Here is a 19,556-nt window from a genome sequence, read left to right on the forward strand (position 1 = left end):
ACTGCTCTGCCAAAACTGTTCTCTACAGTCATGAAGAATCACCAAATCCTCATTCTTTTCTCATTTTGCTTCGCTCACGCACTTGGCTTTTCTGCATTATTCAGCACTATGGAATTATGTCCTTTTTCTTGAAATTCCGTCTTCTCATTGGCCTCTCTGGTCCTGTACTTGTTTGCTTCATTCTCTTTCTTCTGTAACCGTTCCTTCTCTGCCTTCTCTCTCTTCTCCAACCTTTTGGTGTTTTTCTGTCTTTGGCCCTCAGCCTGCTGCCTCAGTCTACCAGAATGCTACCAAAAAAAATATTCCTGTTGTCATTTATTGTCCCTGGAGTAAGTATACTTAATGCTTTAGAGTGTTGACCATGGTACCCAACTTGGATTTATTTCCCAGTACTTCCACCTGTTTGACCTTAGGCAAGTTACTAAATTTCCCTGTGCCTCAGTTTCCTCATCCATAAACTGGATTTTATGTACATATAACATAAAACTGTGATGTGCTAAGGAGAATGTTTGGCAAACAGAAGCATTTAATATTAGCAGTATAGTACTAGTTTCAGTACTTTTAAAATTACTATTGTTACTAATAAAACATTGGAATACACAGAGTTTGTGGTTCTCCAGTGTCTTCTAGCCTATGTACTCTTATAGATGTCCATGGCTTTTTCTGACCAGATATGCAGTTCTTACAATAGGAATCCACAACTCTAACATCAGTATACCTATTTAGGGAGAGCCTTCCCATTATGTGCACCTAAGGATATGGAGTCTGCATAATCAAAGGCAATGACCCTAAGCTATATACCCTTCCTCCTTTTCTCCCTCTACCTTGAAATTTTTATCACGAAGGTGAGGCTTTAGCAGTCTGTTATAACTAACAATCATAGGCAGATTCCAACTTTTGAAAAGGAAAAGTGGAGGGTTTTGTGACCGAAGTGGACTGGAAAAAAGAGTTGGTTCTGTTAACATGGATGGAAAAGAGAAAGGTCAACATCCAGACCTTAGTGGAATTTCCTGCTGAGTTCCTCTTGCTTTTGTCAAAGCAGATGAACCTTTAGAGTTTTCTGAGGTTCTATGAGCCTCCTGCAGGGAGTGTAGTTCTGGTCAGTACTTTGAAGCCCCCTCCAGGGCTGTGCTCAACATTGCTTCCTGTTTACAGAGGCCCTGGACCTGAATGCTGAGGAGAAAGCAGTTCTTATAGCCAGCACCAAATCCCCCATCTCCTTCCTCAGCAAACTTGGACAGACCATCTCTCGGAAGCGTTCTCCCAAGGTAAATGGAAGAGGTTTGGGGGGCACCTGGGTGGCTCAGTTGGTTAAGCGTCTGCCTTCGGCTCAGCATGATTTTGGGGTCCTGGGATCGAGCCCCACATCGGGCTCCCTGCTTGGCGGGAGCTTCTCCCTCTCCCACTCCCCCTGCTTGTGCTCTCTCTCTCTCTCTCTGTCAAATAAATAAAATCTTAAAAAAAAAAAAAAAAATGGAAGAGGTTTTTGACCTGCTACCAACCTAAAGGCGAGGTATGGTGACTAGGATAATGCAGTCTCCCTCATCTCTTGGTATAGGATAAAAAGGAAAAGGACTTGGATGGTGCTGGAAAGAGGAGAAAGACCAGTCAGTCGGAAGAGGTAAGAATTACCTGGGATTTGCTGGAATAGTCATACTGAATTGCCCTTTTGGGCTGAAGTCAATTTCCAAATTGGTATTGCTAGATCTTTTCATACTCATTTTTATGAGAATTTCTGTGGACAGCTGCTCTTTCAGTGGGCTGTTGCTTTTGTTCAGTGTTTCGGAGAGCAGCTAAAGGAGCATACACACACGTGCACTAGTGCTTTCCTCTCTCTTTAGAAGTTTACATTTGGCCGGAGGCGGTGGCTTTCCTGAGATAGGACAACACCAGCCCAAGTCCGAGTACCTCTTTGTACTGCCCCATGCACCAGAGTCTTGCTGACTGCATGTTGATACTAGAACCTTGAAGAGAGCTGTTAAGCTTAACCTAAAGCAGAAATAGCAGCCACCATGCCACGCACTGGCTTCACTCCTTCTTTGAGGGAAGGGCATTTGTAGGGGGCTCCTCTAACCGAGGCCGGTTTTTGGGTGTTGACGTTTGTCAGGAGGATGCGCCCCGGGGCTACAGAGGAGGAAGGCCCACACTGGTGAGCACTCTGACAGACAGGAGGATGGATGTGGCCCTTGGCAATCAGAACAAAGTGAAGTACATGGCAACCCAGCTGCTGGCCAAATTTGAAGAGAATGCACCCCCACAGTCCACTGGCATGAGGAGACAGGTAAACCCCACTTCGTATCTCACCCATCCACGCTTGGTCTGGCCATATAGGAAGGAGGGGTCTTCTCAGTCAAATGAAGTGGGATGAGGTGTGTCTCAGCGAGCACTCATGCGCTCAAGACTATGTCTGGTTTTCTTTTTGTCTGACTGTGGCAGAGAAAAGCATTTTATAAGCTCCTCCTATGCTTTCAGCACTGCTTTCTCCTCACCATTCATGTCTGAGGTGTTTGTGGCAAAAATTCAGAAGAGGAATTTAAAGTTTTATATATATCTATACATATTTATATGCTCACATATGTGCAGACATATTTGAATTATAGAAGAGGTAGATGCTTATTGAGGAAAATCCTGGAGAAAATAATAAAGGTAATCAAGACACCTCTAATTCTGTTAACATTTTGTTATATTTCTTTCTAGTCTGTTTTCAGTGCATTGAGGTCATTCGGAATATACACTTTCTGTTCTGCTTTGTTCATGTAACTTTGGGCATATTCCCATATTGTTCCAAACTCTACAAGCATCTTCCAATATGTGTGTGTACGATGCTTTTCTTCACTCTTCCTCTAGTGTTGGATGTTTTTGTTGTTGCTCATCTTTCATGACAAAGTACAGAGATAATAAATGTTCTTGTGATAAATCTTCTTTTGTGTGTTGCGGATGGTTTTCATAGGCTATCCTCAAACTAGGTCAGGAGTTATGAACACTTTAAAGAGTCATCATGGATACTAACTTGAGAGTGCTAGACAGGAGCATTTGACTTGAGATCTTTGTTGGGTCTTGTCCCTCCTCTTGCTTACCTGAAAGTCACTAAGACTTCTTATAAGAGGAGGTCCTGGGATTTGGAGATTAACACAGGAAGTTTCTTATAAAACTCCCTAATGACCTGAGAGAACATCCAAAGGAAAGGGAGCCCATTCTTTTTATTCTTTTACTCTCTTTCTTCAACTTTTCCATACATATCAGCCATTGTTCTCAGGACCAGGGGTGGGGAGGGTGGGTAATGACTTTGCTTGGAGTCTGGCCATAATTAACTTCTTCTCACATTTAGCCTTTGGTTATTAATTTTTACACTCCAGTCATATGTATTGTGGCTCATAGAGAGGAATAATAATATTCATTGGTAGACATCTGAGGTTGCCTGGCAGCTCTAGCAACCGCGGGATCTGCCCCATCTCAGGAGATCTGGAATGCTCTCCATGGGAGGAAGTCTGCCCCTAAGGGAAGGTTGTGTTCATCATTTTGAGTAGAAAGATTAGTTTTCCAAACCAGAATTAGTAGTTTAGGTTCAGAGCTTTGAGCTAGGGAAGAGGAGAGTGAAAATTACAGCTTCTGATTTCCTCGTTTTTTCCTTTTGCATTTACTTTTAGTTTGTGGGGTTGGGGTATTTTGTTTCCTTTGTAAATGTAACTTTCTAAGAATTAATTCTGTGTCTGCCCCCACTCCCCGATCCTAGATGTGTGTATGTCCACCGTGAGTATCTTTTTTGTGTCTTCTCCTACTTTAATGTATTTTATTTTGTTTTGTCTCCATGTCCTGTCCCCCACCCATACTTGGCCTGTGTGTCACAGCCAACACAAGAGCGTGGGGTCAGCCAGCCGTCCTGCTGTCTTCCTGAGCAGGGTCGCCCTGCTCCCACCCCCCAGTGGAAACAGGTAAAGGAGCTGCCCAGGGACCAGAATGGGTGCTGCTTCCCTGGGCCTTCCCACCCTACTCATTCCTCTGCGTCAGCCAGGGCTGAGGCCTACACTTTAGAATCCTAGCTCCCAAGGACAGGAAGCTTCTGTACTCATTTGAGTAGCAGCTCTAGGGAAAAGTTTAACAGACAGTCCTGATTGTATTGTATGATTTGTTTAACTCCTTGGGATTTGAGAAATCAGTTAAAAGAGTAGGTGGTTAATCTGGTGTTGAAACTAGCTGAAGCTGTATGGGAAGTTGTTCCAGATACCTTAGCCTCTCTGGTTTTACCACCATAGCCCTTGTCCCAAGTTGACTTTTTGCTTACATGTGTCCTTGTAACTAGTGGAGGGAGAATCCTGAACTCAGCAAGGCTGAGAATTGGGGCATTGGAGCCTTTCACATTAAATAGGAAAATGTTAGCCAAGAAATATCTTAAACTATGATTTTTATTTGTTTCAGACCCTCGACAAAGATGAGCATGGGCATTTTCTTGGCGTTTTGTCTCCATTTAAAATACTCCTTGAAAATTTTCAGTAAATTTTTCACAGGATCTCCTAGAAAGCTGCTTCTAAGCAGTATTGGATAGGACAGAAGAAGTGGGTGGAAGGATGGCACCTCATTGATAATAGGAAACCCATCAGAAGGATTGGGGCCTCTATTTTCTCCCAAGTCACAGTTGAGCAAGTTCCTCCTCTGTGAGTGCAGCCTGGATTCTCTGTCTTGTGGTTTGGTATCATCTAGGACTAAGATTCTGAGAGGTCAGGTGAGCTGACTCTCGATTTCTTCTTGTGCTATCGAGCGCCAGCTAGTGCTGGGAGGTGCTGGGGAGTGGCAAGTGGATTTTATTTGAATTACATTCAGGGCAAAAGTTTCCTTTCTAACCTCTTTTAAATTAAATAATATGCCACATTAAAGGCAGGGCCCCTGAGGCTGAGATGGAAGCCGGGGAGCAATGTCCAAACTCACACAGAAGCCAAGCTGCTTCTTTCTCTGTGTTTAGAGGAGGTCTTCTGGAAAACAAATAAACAAGACTCATTGGAAAATCCATTTTATTTTCTTACGCTTTGCCTTGAAATCTAGGTGGAGTGTATGATTTGAAAGGTAATTTTTAGTTGAGGATCTGCTGAAGGAGAAAATGAACTCTAAACTAGATTCCCCCAAACTCTAGATTCTGACAGTGTTCAACAAGGTCGCCTGAGATAGGAGGAGCAATGGGGAAGGGAAGTCAGTTGTAACACGTGTAGTGGATGAACAGATGACTTTAACTGTCATGTGCCCAGGGCAGCTTTGGGTTGACTTGCTGGGAAGTCTCAAGGGTATTAAATGTGACCCGAGGAGCCTGGCTCAGCCAAGCCTCTGTTTTGGTGAAGACTGGCATATCAGCTCATCACCTGATGGATCATCAGGAGCTTGGTGTTTGTGGGCCTGCTTGTGTGTCCCCTGTTGATGAAGCATCTGATGGCCTCTGACCTTGTGCGGGGTGCTACATGGAGACGTAACAGCTAGGTTGTCATCTGGGTAATTTATGATCACAGTCAGTGAAGTAGAATATAGCTAGGCTCTAGAGGCAGCAGTCAAACCTGGGTTCTGTGGAGTGGGCACCAGGGATTACAGTTGGAAAGAATATCTGGGTACATCTCAGTGAGTGAAAAACCATGAGCAATGAAAATCCTATAGATCATTGCTATATAGAGTTGAAAATAGTAAATTTACTTGGCTGTGAAACAACTGTAAGTCACAGTTACATGTAATTTTTCCTCAACACTAAATCAAGGATGGTATCATGAGTCTTGGCCCTGTAAATTTATCTCCTGAGAGAAGATTCTGTAACATTCTGGTGCTCCAGAAACATGGGAACAGAGGCACTTTGGTGGTGTATACCATTGGCCCTCTGCTTCTGACTCATCCTGACGATGGCCTTCTTTAGCTCCCTTTAGGAATGAGGGGGGCTTACCAGCGATACCTTGCCATGACTCACTTTTTGTTTTTCTTGAAGAGGTTTGGATTGAGGCAGGAGGGTGTGGCAAGCACAGCAATCAATGGTGGCTGAGTTGGCGCAAGGATCGGTTTTAACTTAGGTCATGGTATGGAAGAGGGAAAATGAATAACAACTTTGCTTGCCGGTGACTTCTCTTTTTTACCTTCCTTTGTAAACACTTTGGCTCTTCCCTCCCCACCCTTCTGCCTTTTGGTCTCAGAAATGCGTCCGGCAGGCAAACTGCACATTAATCAGCCTTGGTTTGGAAGTAAATTGTCATGAGAGGTTGGAACACAGGGGGTCTGTATCCCCTGGCCTCACAGCCTCCACAGCTTTTTCTCCTTCCCAGGCTTCCTCTGTGTGCTGCCCCACATGGTCATTCTGGGCATGAGGAAATGGAGGATTCCTCTGGCCTAGAAACAAGTAATTGTTTCTTAAGTACCGAAAAGTTCTCTAAATCACAGATTCACAGGAAGGGAATACAATGGAGAGGGGCAAAATGGGGAAATAATCTATGAATATATATGGTGTTCGGTTAGTGACAGATGTACTTATATTCTTATATTCTGTTTCCTGTACTTCCTTGTATTTCCCTGGTGGTTTTCCAGAACCTTTTAAGTGCACTCGAGGGGCTGAGGAGAGGGAAGCCATGGCAGGGTGTTGTCTTGAGCGGGCCCTCAAGGAGAGTGCCACTTTGCTGCTGGTGGGTGTACAGGTGGCGGAGCCCTCGGGAGGCGGTCACCACACTCCCCTTGTGATGGTTGGCCTGTGTGCCCTTTCTCTCTACCTACATCCTAGCTCATTTCTTCTATCCTCAACTTCCCTGATAAAACCAACAAAGAATAATATATCCTTGATCCCTGGCATTTAGAAAGTGTTACACTGTAAGTTCTGCCCCAAGACCAGCTACAGATACTACCCATGTGGTCTGCACTTACCAGATAGCGCGAGTATGGCATGGAAGCCCGCCGCCGACTGTGACAAGCTGTCCTCCCTGACCATACAGCCATTGCTGTGGACGATGGAGAGGCACGGGAGGGATGGCTTTGGTGAATGCTCTTAATCCTTCCAGAACCAGCCTAAACATGGCCCCTGTTTCACCATTGTTCTTTCTGTTTGTGTCTGTTGGTGTAAAAGCGACGGGAAAAGGAGCGTTCTCGGACCTGCCCTAAAAAAGTGATCACACTCTCTCCTCCCCCTACTCCACCTCCCTGTCGGGCGCCTGGCAGCCAGCAGGTGATCTTTTCTGCATGCTCTGTGGTCCTCGTCTCTGTCTTCCTGCCTGCCTGCGTAGGTGGCTAGGGTAGAGACCAAATCAGGATTCCCTCTTTTCAGAGCTAACAATTAAAAAAACAGAAAGACCAGGGGCACCTGGGTGGCTCAGTCGTTAGGCATCTGCCTTCGGCTCAGGTCATGATCCCAGGGTCCTGGGATCAAGCCCTGTATTGGGCTCCCTGCTCCGCTGGAGGCCTGCTTCTCCCTCTCTTACTCCCCCTGCTTGTGTTCCCTCTCTCGCTGTGTCTCTCTCTGTCAAATAAATAAATAAAATCTTTAAAAACAACAACAAGAAAAAAAACCCAGAAAGACCATTTGTAGCAGAAGCAACCTTACTGCTACAAATGAACAATTCCCGATCAGACCCCAGGATAGCACATAATACATTCAAACACTAGCTGGTTTAATCTAGCCCCACATCATAGCAAAACAACTATGCAAGCAGAGACTAAAACTATTATTTGTCACAGATGCACAGTCCCCAAAGCCCTGGAGAGCAACACATTTTTTATATAACCTCATTTAAAGCAGCCACTTTTGTCTTGCTACCCAAGGAGATATAATTAAGATGGGCTTTTGGAAGCCTTTTATAGGGCCTCACTTTATGAATTTGGTTCCTTCTGATTTGGAGAGCCCTGCTTCTTGCTTATCCAACTTGGGCCAGCAAACACCTGCCCTTCCCGTCTACCCATTCACACTCCACGTAGATTATTTGAAAAATGCTTTATAGAGCAGTTAACCACAGACATGATTAAAGAGGACAACAAGCATACTTATATAAAGTATATTTATAGAATATAAAGTGACCTTTGTAGGATATCCCTATAAAATAAGATACTAATTTTAAAGGCAGGAACTATGGAAAGATATTTTCTCAACTAAGGTGGCCTATTTAAAAGGTGACCCCTTGTAATGTGTCTGATTGTTAAAGACCCACACTGTGTACCTGGGTCTAAGAAGTGAGCCACTGTAGGTTTAGCGATTATGCTATGCCTTGTCTCTACATAAGAACTAAAACTTAGATCCAGGTGGTATTCTCAGTTCTTGCTGTGTTATCTCAATCAATTCTCACAATAACCCTACAAGGAAGGTACTATTATCACCTCCATTTTACGTATGAGGAGACTGAGGCATAGGGTAAGGAGGCCAAGCACTTGGTACAAGTTCACACAGTAAGTAATGGAGCCAGGAGTTGAATCTGGGTGATGTGACTTGAGCCCAAGCTCTGGCCTCATCCTGCCTGTGGAGACAATATGCCCATGGGTCACATTACAGGCTTTGGATTAGTTTTTCCACCAGCACACAGCCATAAGCTGAATCCTCAGCAATAATCCAAAGAGTGATAAGAGTAGCCTTCCCTTCTCCCACGTGATTGCTGATAGTGGTTTCCTCAGGTCGGTGGAGGCAGCCATATATATGCCTGTCTTCAGGATTTCCATCCCTGTCATGTACACATTCCTGTCTGCTGACTGAAAATGCTTCCAGTTGTCCACGTTTCCCTTTAACAAATAATGCTTTGGTCCCATGTTCTTGTTCAGGGACCACTCCCCACCCTGGAGTTTCCTCTGGACTGTTGTAACGGCCATTTGTTCCAGGCAGTTTCCATCTCCCCACCTTTCCTTTCTAATGTCTTGTTGTGGAAAGCTTCACCCTTCTAACCGGCCTCTCCTATTAAGCCTCTGATCTTGTGCCACTGTGTGAAAGAAATACGTTTGTTCCACTTTGGTACTAACCATAGTTCTTTATATATGTGGCTGACCTTACTGGAGGCCAGATGGACAGAGTGCTGGACAGAGAGTTGTCCTAGGGTCAACTGTGGGACGTGGGATTTGATAGAGATGGGAGTGTGGTTACCTGGGGTGGGGATCTGTCAGGGGCAGGGGATATGTGTTGAAATGAATTCTGAATTTCTGGCACTCTCACTTAGTAGGTCCATATAGAACATTTGGATGGAGCTTAAGTTTCTACTTTGTTGCCAACAGACATACAGGGATCTTGATGCTGACAGCCGTGGCAAGCAGAGTCCCCACCATGAGAGGGTAAAAGAGCATGAACCGTGGCATGGGATGCTGAGGGCCAAACAGATGGGGCACGCTGTGGTGGTGGGGCAGAGGGAAGGTGGGAATGGTCCCTGCTCCCCTTGCTTTGTGCACACTCTTGTCACCCAGCCAAGAGCAAGAATTCTTGTTGCTAACCGTGTTGACCCATGTATATAGCATTCACAGGAGAGCGTTCATCTGTCCAACATTCAGATCAGTAAGCAGGTGGCATTTGCTTCTGTCTTTTGATATTCAGGGTTCTAGAGGTAGAAATACTGTGAGAGCCAAAGCTCTTACTGGTGTAGGGATTTTGCAAGTATGAAGAGATGGAGGGGAAGGAAGGCGGTGACAAGATGCGGGTATGTAATAAAAAGGTTTAGCTACTCTTTTCTGAAAAACTGAAGGGGCAATTAGTGAATACACCTGGCCATCATATCATTTGACAAATAGCAGAAATGCCCATTTTAAAAAGCCTGCTTATTTTATGAAACTTTTTGGGTTGTTATTGTTACCCTTAAACCCGGTCCCTGAGTGGGTATAGCTCTGCAGCAAGAGTGAAGAATCATCTCTTAATTTCGCATGGGCCTTTTTCTTTTATTTTTACCTCTCTTTCTGCTTTTGCTCTCTGAGAAATAGAGTCACAGCTACGGAAGCTAGTGCTGTCTCCCTAGGCCCTGTTACCATGTGAGGAGCAGGCGGTCTGTGTGCTGCCAGGACCACACGTGGATCGGTGCTGGGTGAGGGGGAAGAGACCGGGACGGAGGTGGAAAGAGGGCATCCCTTTCATCTCCTCACGCACAGCCTTGCTCTGCTTCCTTACCTTCTGCAGGGGCTGCTTCCTCCCATGAGCACTGTGTGTGCCCAGCCTCTTTCTTCTTCCCAGGCTATATTCCTTTCAAAAAGAAAACTAGGCATTTTCATGGAGAAGGGCAAGCCGTGCATTTCAGGGCATGCATATTTAATGAGGTCCTGATGATTTTTCATGAAACAGTGCCTAAGCAAAGAAGAACAGAGGGAAGTGTGTCGAGGAAAAGGAGAGATGGAGAGATGGGCAGGGAGAAGCTGTCAGACGTCTGGGGCTGCAGTGCCCAGAGGAAAGGTAGCATTTTCCCAGTGAGCTGCTTTCTGGATTCTTCACTTCAGGGTTCCTGTCTAGATACCTTTAAGGGTTACCATTTATGTTCTCTTCCAAGATTTTCTCTCCACTATTCCATAATCTTGCCTGTGAACTCACCTGCTCCTTCACCTTCCCACCCCCAGTCTTCCCATCATCTTCACTGCTTTGCCATCTCTGGCGGGGAGCTGCCTTCTGTCTTGTTTCTCTCTGGTGGGTGGTACTCTTCTACAGAGATTCCCGCCCCCCCCCCGCCCCCGCCCCGGGGCCTATGTTTCTGAGCCTGCCCCATGTGCTGAGCTGAGGGCCAGTGAGCTGGCTGAGCATCTGGAGCACCCGTTAAAGCTATGAAGTTAATGGGGGCTCTGAACTGGGGGTGCAGTGCATCTGCTTGGAGCTAAAGGGACAGAGGGCTGGCTTCTCTTACCATGACAGTACCTCTTCCTTCTACCCTGCAAGTACTTCACCCTGAACCTGGTAGGAAACTAAGCAGTTAACACTTGCCAGAGCTCTCAGCCCCCTTCTCCCTCTCTGGGGACTGGACGGCTCCTGGCTGCATGGGCCCCGGAGGATCCCGGCTTACTTTTGTTACACATGCTGCATGCAGTCCGCAGAGGATGTGGGATCTTTTCTCCTGATCATTGCTGGGATTTGGCTGGCTCCTTGGCAGGCAGTGTTTCTCTGAGCACTGGCAATAAGAAGAGGCAAAGCCACATTTCTGGCCTTTATGGAGAAGGAGTCAGCTTCACTCTAGATTTGCTATCCCTGTTCACTGTTTGTAAGATGGTAGAATCTCCTTCTGCCCAGAAATTCCAGCTCAAGCCAATGAGGGGCTCTGCAGAGCATAAGGAGTGTGTGTGTGAGCAGGACACCACGTCTGCCCTCTGCCACTTCCTGGCTGGCAGCGTTTTCCACTTGGGGTGAATTGAATAAAACCACCAAACAGGAGAAGACAAGGCTTGCAGAGGAGGCTCACAACTACAGTGACCGTGTTCCAGAGCAAGCTTCACTATAAGCATGAGGCAAGGGTGAGCTAAAAGCAAAATGGAAGCCTTGAATGAGCCATTCATGCTTTTGGGAATATTTCTTTACTTTGTTTATTATTTAGATAAAGGTCTAAAACTCCCAAATTTCTCATATTTAGGTCACTGTGTAACTTTATTTAACGTTTCCTTTGATTTCTTTTTTTCTCCATCTTGTATTTTGTAGCCAGAGCCTGAACCTTCTCGTCGATTCTTTGTTGACCAGTGGGAGCTTTCTCTTAGTCTCCGCTCCTCCACCCGCCCCGCTTCTCCTTCCTCTGACTCCCTCCGACAGGTAGCACAGCCTGGAACTTGGCAAAGCTCTTTCCTCTTCAGCCTCTCTTCAGCCTCTCCTCAGTTCACCTATACAAATGTCATGTGGCCCAATGAGGTTGCAGAGCTCTTAACTTTGGCCTGTCTTCTGTGGGAATCCACCTGTGTCTGTCTGTTTTGCATGTAAGGTCCATAGGCATACACCAAAGTTACAGAGGCTGCTAGCTTTCATGGCATCAAATTCTATCAAATAAACCCACTTTTTTTATATTTCAACTATATCGAATAATAAAGTTTTCAGCCATTAGCTTTTAAAATTCCAAATGTCTTCATATTAATACGTATGACAAAATATGGACCATAGTGTAATTAAATCTCTTAAATGGAGTGGTGATTATGCAGTATTCTGGGTGCCTCTTGAATTGTAATCATTTGAAGAATGAGCCCTGCTTCTTCCTACAATGGAACTGATCCAGCTGTGGAGTAGCTTAGAGAGTGATTGGCAGGTCTTTTTGCCCTGTTTGTGTTTCCCATTCTCAAGCAGTCTATGCAGTACGTGTGCGGAAGCACATGCATGTGTGGTGGCAAAAGTATAAGTCTAACAATTGCTACATTGAGACTCTTTCTTAAGATTGGGGAGAAGGAAACCATCTGCTTTTCTTGCCAGAAAAAATAGAACTTGAGTCTCCACCTCTCTTGGGGGATGCTTGTCAGTATTACCACATCGCTGAGAACTGAATGTGACCAATGCCTTTGCATGCAGGCAGCCCTGGGCTGTATGTATTTGCTGAGGATGCCGGTTCTTGGTGGGAGGGAAGGGTCCTGGCTGAGCAGTGAGGACCCAGGGTTTGCTCAGCGTCCCAGCCTCATGTGTGACATCTGGCCTACACTCTCACTTACTTTCTGCAGAATGAAGCGCAATTTTCTGCACCCTCAGTGTCAGCTGTTAAATGATCTGCTCTGCTTTGCCTGGTGCCAATCTGTTCCAGGCGTAAGATTCCCTGATATCTCTAAGCTAAAGAAGGTTTAGATCTTAGAGCCACTTGTTTTTCTCGACTACTAATGGGTATAAGCTGTGAAGTTAATGAGCAAGTGGCACCAATCCTTGAAAATCTCCTCATTTTAAATTGAAAAATAGAATTGACTCCTCAGTTCCAGCGGAACCCTGGAGAATTGTTTGCTCATTTGTGCTTCTGTTATTCTCATAGAGTTCACATGGAGTTAGTTTTCCCCCAGAGCACTTCCCTTATTTGTTCCTGCCTAGCCCAGGGCATGCTGTTGCTCAGGCCCGCAATTCTCTTACACATGGCTTTGCGTGTTGTCCATTCAAACCACTTCCTAATGGAGTTGTGAACATCCCCCAAGACAACTGCCCTGGTGTGTTTCTCAGTCAGAATTAGAGTCAGGACTCCTCAAACTCGGCAGGCAGCTGTCCTATTGCACATAGTTTATGAGAGGAGTGTTGCACACACAGGGTGTCCTGATCATTTCCACGTGGAAGGGTGACTGTGGAGTCTCTAAAGGACAGCCAGCAAGGCTTTGACCTCATTCCCTGGGGACAGGCTCAAAGCTAGGCTGCCTAGCAGGAAGGCTTACAATTGAAATTTGGTAGTTTCTTGTTACTTCTTCGGCATTGCTAGAAAGAGGATTGAATTGGTTAGATTTTTTCTTTTCTCTTTTTTTAACCTATAAAAAAATAATCCCTCCTGGACTAAAAACACATTCTGATTTCTCAAGACTATACCAAACCACTTGTCTGCATGGCTGCAGGTGTTAGCCTCCTGCAGCCGAGTTTAAGAAGCCCAGCTGGGTCTAGAAGGTTTTAGCCTTAGTGCCCAGATGGAACATACAAATACCAACAGAGAGAATGGGCCGAGAAGGATTTTTCCAGATAAAGCTCAGGAATATTTGATGAATATGACAGGGGTTGTGAGCGAAGCATTAATAGGAGGAAGGTGATCATCACTAGTAAGGCTACTGGCATCTTTTACCTAAGTGGAGAGTCAGCCCTGCAAGAGTGAGCTTGGTTTCTTTCTAAATGAGGAAGTAACTTCCCAAGCCCTCCCCAGACCCAACTTGAAACATGCTGTTCATCTGGACATCTGCTGTTTTGGTAGGAGTTGTTCATCTTGAATTCTTCATATGTAATTTGAGTCACTAGGATGTGGGCCTTCTTATTCTGTTCTATATTTGTATCCATCCTGTCTTCCCACCTCCCTGAACTATATATTCCGAAAAGACATGAAAGACTAAGTTCTCCCTTACTGAATTTAATTATTCCTGCAGCCATTATTCTTACCAATGCTGATACGTCTGTGTGGACAATGACACCGTTTTTCTTACCACCAAGTTTCCCTGCTTGTGGGCACTGTGTTGGCATGGTTTGCTGCTGCACCTTGTATTCATTTTATACCTTTCAACGATTTTTTTCCCTGTCTTCTTAATTTATTTATTTTTTTCCTTCTCATTTCCCTTCATTCTGGTCATTTTATAATCTCCAACCAATAGAAGTATATAAAGATGTACACGGGCGGAGTGAGCTCATTGGCTGAGCAGATAGCCAATCAGCTTCAAAGGAAAGAACAGCCCAAAACCCTTCTAGACAAGAAGGAACTGGTAAGAGATGTGTTAAGGGCACTGTCTATCTAGATATAGCACAGCTGTGGTAAATAAACCTGGTTAATTCTAAGTAGTTTAGTAACATATATAGCCAATATATGCCATGTGGTAATTTATTTTTAGGTTATCTGAATTTTGTAACAATTTCTAGGACTGAATGGTTGTTTAGAATGTTGTGTGGAAAAACATACTTAGTATCTCTAAAAGTGATTTCTCTAGAGTCCAGGGGACCCATATCCATGTAGAACCATGTGAACACTGAAGAGGTATTTTTATGCTACCTTCAAAACAGAATTCTGCCAAAATAATTCGGTTTGATTGTTGTGAAATTCTGTAAAACCACCTGGGGTCTCCTCTCGACTGTTGATGAACATCGATTCAGAACCCAGTTCCTGCTGCTTGCTGCATAGAAGGCACATGTGACAGTCTCTGCACTCGTGCTGCTGTTTGGGGGGAGAGCCAGTAGCAAAGTGAGCCATCTTAGTCTGTCTCAAAGCAAAATCGCTTAGTGAGGGTTAGTTTCACATCTGGAGAGGGTCGTGCACCCCCTGGAGGTGAGCCTGAGAAGTGTTGCCCTAACGTGCCTCCCACTGCCCCCCATTACAGGGCTCGATAAAGAAGGAGTTCCCACAGAACTTGGGAGGCAGTGACACGTGCTATTTCTGCCGGAAGCGGGTCTATGTGATGGAAAGGCTGAGTGCTGAGGGCAAGTTCTTCCATCGGAGCTGCTTCAAATGCGAGTACTGCGCCACCACCCTGCGCCTCTCGGCCTACGCCTATGACACGGAGGACGGTAAGCCTGTTTGCACTTAGATACTGGGCCTAGGGACACTGTTTTCCATGTGAACTGATCTTAGGGCCTCTTACTGCGTTCTTATATATACATTTTTTTCTGCTTCGCCTAACCCTTCCCATCCATCTCCCTCTACTCTTCTGTTTTTTTCTCTGAGACTCTTATAAATATTTCCCTAAAGTCACCAGGCTGTAGCATAGCATTACTCAGCAGTGATGGTAATGAGAATGGCATGTGTTTACCTAAATCACTTCCCTGGCTTCACAGACATGTGTTTCTTACCTCAGGGTGGGATCTTAAAATAAAAGGGACACAAAGAGGATGAGGCTTTTTTTTGTCTTTACTTTAGAGAAGGGGATATCACAGGTCTGTAGAAGTCCTATCTCTTGCCACAGGTCAGTGACAGCAAATTAAAACTGGATCTCATGTCGCCTGGGTTCTCAGACTTTGCTTCTGGAGGATGACCAAATTATGCCCATCTCTCTCTAGCATCAGCATCTCTCTGATGAATTGAGAGTTTGTTCCACAGGATCTAAATCTAATTTACTGCAGTGTTCAAGCCCTGGCCTTTCGTGGCATGTATTGTTTTTTATAATAGACCTTAATGGAGCAGAAGGTGGGGAATTATACAAATAGATGACAAAGCCTGATAGACAGACATGTCTGCCATTTGAAAACTCTTTAAGATTAATTGAAAAGGTCACCAAAGACATTGATTACTGAATTCATTCCTGTGGAGTGCTGAAGGAACTTCATGAGAGGCAGTCTTACTCATTCAAAAGTAATGAAGAGACCTAGATTAATAGGAGTCCTCACAGAGGTGGCATTATGTGACCTCTTTTTGGATTCTCAGACCCAATTCCAATGTAAGGGGGTGGGGAGTCCCTCACCCCACCAGCCCCACAACACCAAGCAAGTCTCTTTCACCAACAGGGTATATGAGAATTCAGCTCAATTCTGACACTGTCTACTCTGCCCAGAGATAGCATCAGATTCCACAGGTTAAGGGCTCAGGCCTAGAAGACTGCCCCTCATCCCCCACTTTAGACACCAGTCACAAGCCCCAGGCTGTTACTTGTGCTTCTGACCCACTAGCTACAGATTGGGGGTTCCAACAACCTCTTCCTTAGGTTCTTTTCATTTGCTAAAACGTCTCACAGAACTCAGGAAAACACTTAAGTTTACCAGTTTACTAAAGAATATGATAAAAGTTAGAAATCAACAGCCACATGAAGAGATACATAGGGCAAGGTCTGGAGAAAGGGCATAGAGCTTCCATGGGGCAACTCTCCAGGGGCGCACTGCTCTCCCTGTAGCTCGACATGTTCACCAACCCGGAAATTCTTCAGACCCCATTCTTTTGGGTTTTTATGGAGGCTTCATTGCAGTCATGTTTGACTAAGTCATTGGCCATTATTTGATTCAATCTCCAGCCCTCTCCCCTGGAGAGTTGGGGAGCACCCTAAAAAGGAGGTACCCTCTAATCCCACAGTTCGTCCTTCTGGCAACCAGCCCCTGCCCCTTGGGTGGGGTCTAAAAGTTACCTGTATTACTACAACAAAAGACACCTTTGTCTAGGGAATTCCAAGTGTTTGGAGCTGAGTCAGGAACTATGGACCTAGACCAAATGTATAGGGGAAATATATTTGGTTTTCTGATATATATGTATGTCCATTACTACACTGGTAGGTAATTTTTGACTGAGGAGACAGTTGAAGATCCTTCAAGGTCCAGCCAGTAGATCCCCAGGTATTTTTGCCCATAGATTGTGTACTCATCTTTGCCACATTCTCTTGAGGACATGGATGAAATGTAAAATGTTCCTCAAGGAGCTTACATTCTGATGGGCATGATAAGACAAGGGCACATGGAGCAACAACAGACGGTGAAGAGTATATAATTAAGGGCTAAGAGACAAAATATAGATTCTAACTTTGCAGAAGTTCAGAGGAGGAAGAAATTGATGAAGCTCCCAAGTTTTTAGGAATGACTGAACTGACCTTAGGCTAGACTCTGAGAGACAAGTATAAAATGTCTCAGTGGAGGAAGAGAGGGCATACCAGGCAAGAGAATGACAGGAGCTCAGATGGGAATGACCATGACATTGGGAGCAGATGAGGCAGGCCAGCCTGGCTGGGTGCATTGTTGTTGACTGGGGCGGGGAGGACAACAGATCTAAACAAGCTCCCCAAATTCTAACCCAAATGAATTTTTCATCAACCCAGCCCCTCCACAAAAGACAGATGAACTAGAGAAAAGAATGGAATTTTAGGGATCCTAAAGCTTTAGTCTGTTCTTTATCCACATTACTGTGTGACTCAGAAATCTAACTGAAGGGCCTCAGATAAGAAAAAGGGAAGTCATAGGCCGTTTGTAGGAGAAAAGAAGTAACCCAGGCACTGTGGTGGGCCCCTCTAATACATACCATGTCCTTCTGTCCTCACAACAACCCTATACAGTAACTAGTTTTATTATTGCAATTTTACAAATCAGGAAGCGAATTCAGAGAAGTCATAAGTTCCTTGTTCAAGTTCACACAAAACTAGTAATTGCTGGTTTGCACAGAATGACCTCTGGGATCCCTTCCAGGTCAGACATTCTGGGATTAGTGACTCTGGGCCTGTGTCAGCTCCACACTGGCAAATTGAGCATCTTACGCTTCAGAGAAATATCCATGTTTTACCCTTGTCCCTGATTAGTCTTCCTTTCAGCTCTTTTAAAAGGATGCAGTCTGCCCTAAAACTAAGCTCCTCTTTCTCTTGCCAAATACTAGCTTATTTTCAACTGCTGCCAGCTCTTTAGACAAGGACTCTAAATCAGACAGTGTGTCACGTCTTCCCCTGTCATCTCAAGGAGAGAAAACCCACTACCTGCTAAGGTGGTCTGTGAAGGGCCACCATCGGTAGCAACAAGCCTGAAACAGTCCACTGCTCTCTGTCTCTTTGAGTACCAACCACCCTGACCACCCTGTGCATCTTCCATTGGGACTACTGGTCTCCCTGCCTCCACCATTGCCCCCTGTAGTCTGCTTCCACAAAGCAACCGAGGGATCTTAAAAGATGTAAATCAGATCTTTCCAGCCTCCTGCTTTGTACCCTTACTGTCTGCTGCAGTACAAATAGAATCCGCTCAGGCTGAGAGCTTCGCGTGTCTACCCCGGCCTACATTTCCTCTCTGCTGCCAGCTAGCTCACTGTACTCCTGCCACATTGGTTTCTTTCCATTTCATAAACCTAATTAAGCCACTGCTACCTTAGGACTTTGCACTAGCTGTCTCCTCCCCTGGAATGCACTTCCCCCTAATCTTCACAGGGTAGGCTTCTTGTCATTCACAGCTTTGCTTGCATATTCCCTCCTCAGAGAGGCATTTGCAGACCCCCTGATCTGTGGTACTCATCATTACCTGATACTTATTCACACGTTATCTGCTCTATCTGAGCAGAGACTAGTCTGTCTTCTTGACTGGAACATTCTCAGTGTTTAGATTAGTACTCCTATGATGGCATTCAGTGAGCTGTTGAATAAATGAGTCATGGCCCATTATGCCTTAAGCTTGCCCTTTAGCCATTTGTTTCCTCCGATTTCTTTTTCTAGTCACTCCCATATTTAATTATCAAGATTTAATTTATTTAGACCATCTAAAATCAGTGGCTTGACAGAACCAACCATAATTTGTGGTTAGTTTATAACATTAGTGTGGCTGTATTCACTGATTGAGACAGGCATCATAGTGACTAAAGGTATAGACTTTGGAGCCAAGCTTCCTAGGTTCAAATCCTCTGAGATTTACAGAGTAGGGGACACTTTGGGCAGGTTACTTAACCCTCTGTGCCTCACCTGGAAAAAGGTGGAGAGTAACAATATCTACCTTATTGAGTTCTGAGGACTAAATGAGTTGGTAGATATTATAATAGTTAGGATAGTATCTGGCACATGGTAAATGTTAGATAAAAATTAGCTCTTTTTGTTATTAATCTAAGAAGTAAAAAGTACCATCATGTTGAGCTTGGGAAGGGGTTTGAGGAGATACATTAATTGAGTACCTGCAACACATAATGTGATTTGTCATTTACTTATCTCACCTTATGAGTATTATCTTCATATTCTACATGAAGAAACGTGTTTCAAAATGCTAAATAGTTCACATGGCTATTGAGTGCTTGAGACAGTATTTAAACTGAGATCTGACTTCAATGCTCATGTTCCCTCCATCACATTACACTGCATTTTTAGAGAAAACAATTTTCTGGACTTTTCTTGAAAATTACCTTTTGGTTAGGTTTGGGACTTGTTTTGAAACCTAAGCCTCTTTCATTAATTTAGGATACTATAGCAGAATTCAATGAGGACTCCCTGGAGTTTAGCCTATTGAGTTGTATTTTAAAATACTAGGATTCTACTTAGTAGAAAAAAGCAAACTAATGCAGGGGAAAAAAAATAGAAGAAAGGAATGAAAGTAACTATAACTATAGTTTTCTGATACTATA

General features: G+C 44.6%; 1 protein-coding gene across 4 annotated transcripts in view; it reads left to right on the plus strand.

Moving 5' to 3' along the window:
- The window catches only part of MICAL3 (microtubule associated monooxygenase, calponin and LIM domain containing 3), a 198,256-nt gene that overhangs the window by 106,028 nt on the left and 72,672 nt on the right, over positions 1-19,556 (plus strand). For 2 of the 4 annotated variants that reach the window (XM_081820926.1, XM_081820927.1), the window contains exons 14-17: positions 1,156-1,268; positions 1,559-1,621; positions 2,108-2,281; positions 14,884-15,070. In XM_081820926.1, coding sequence (XP_081677052.1) covers positions 1,156-1,268; positions 1,559-1,621; positions 2,108-2,281; positions 14,884-15,070 — 537 coding nt within the window. Of the gene's footprint in view, positions 1-1,155; positions 1,269-1,558; positions 1,622-2,107; positions 2,282-3,848; positions 3,933-9,192; positions 9,250-11,572; positions 11,681-14,166; positions 14,275-14,883; positions 15,071-19,556 lie in introns of all 4 variants that reach the window. The other 2 variants (XM_081820923.1, XM_081820925.1) reach the window with 2 other exon arrangements.

Source organism: Leptonychotes weddellii, chromosome 5 (assembly GCF_054177405.1).
Source record: "Leptonychotes weddellii isolate Sample4059 chromosome 5, ASM5417740v2, whole genome shotgun sequence".
Classification (NCBI taxonomy): domain Eukaryota; kingdom Metazoa; phylum Chordata; class Mammalia; order Carnivora; family Phocidae; genus Leptonychotes; species Leptonychotes weddellii.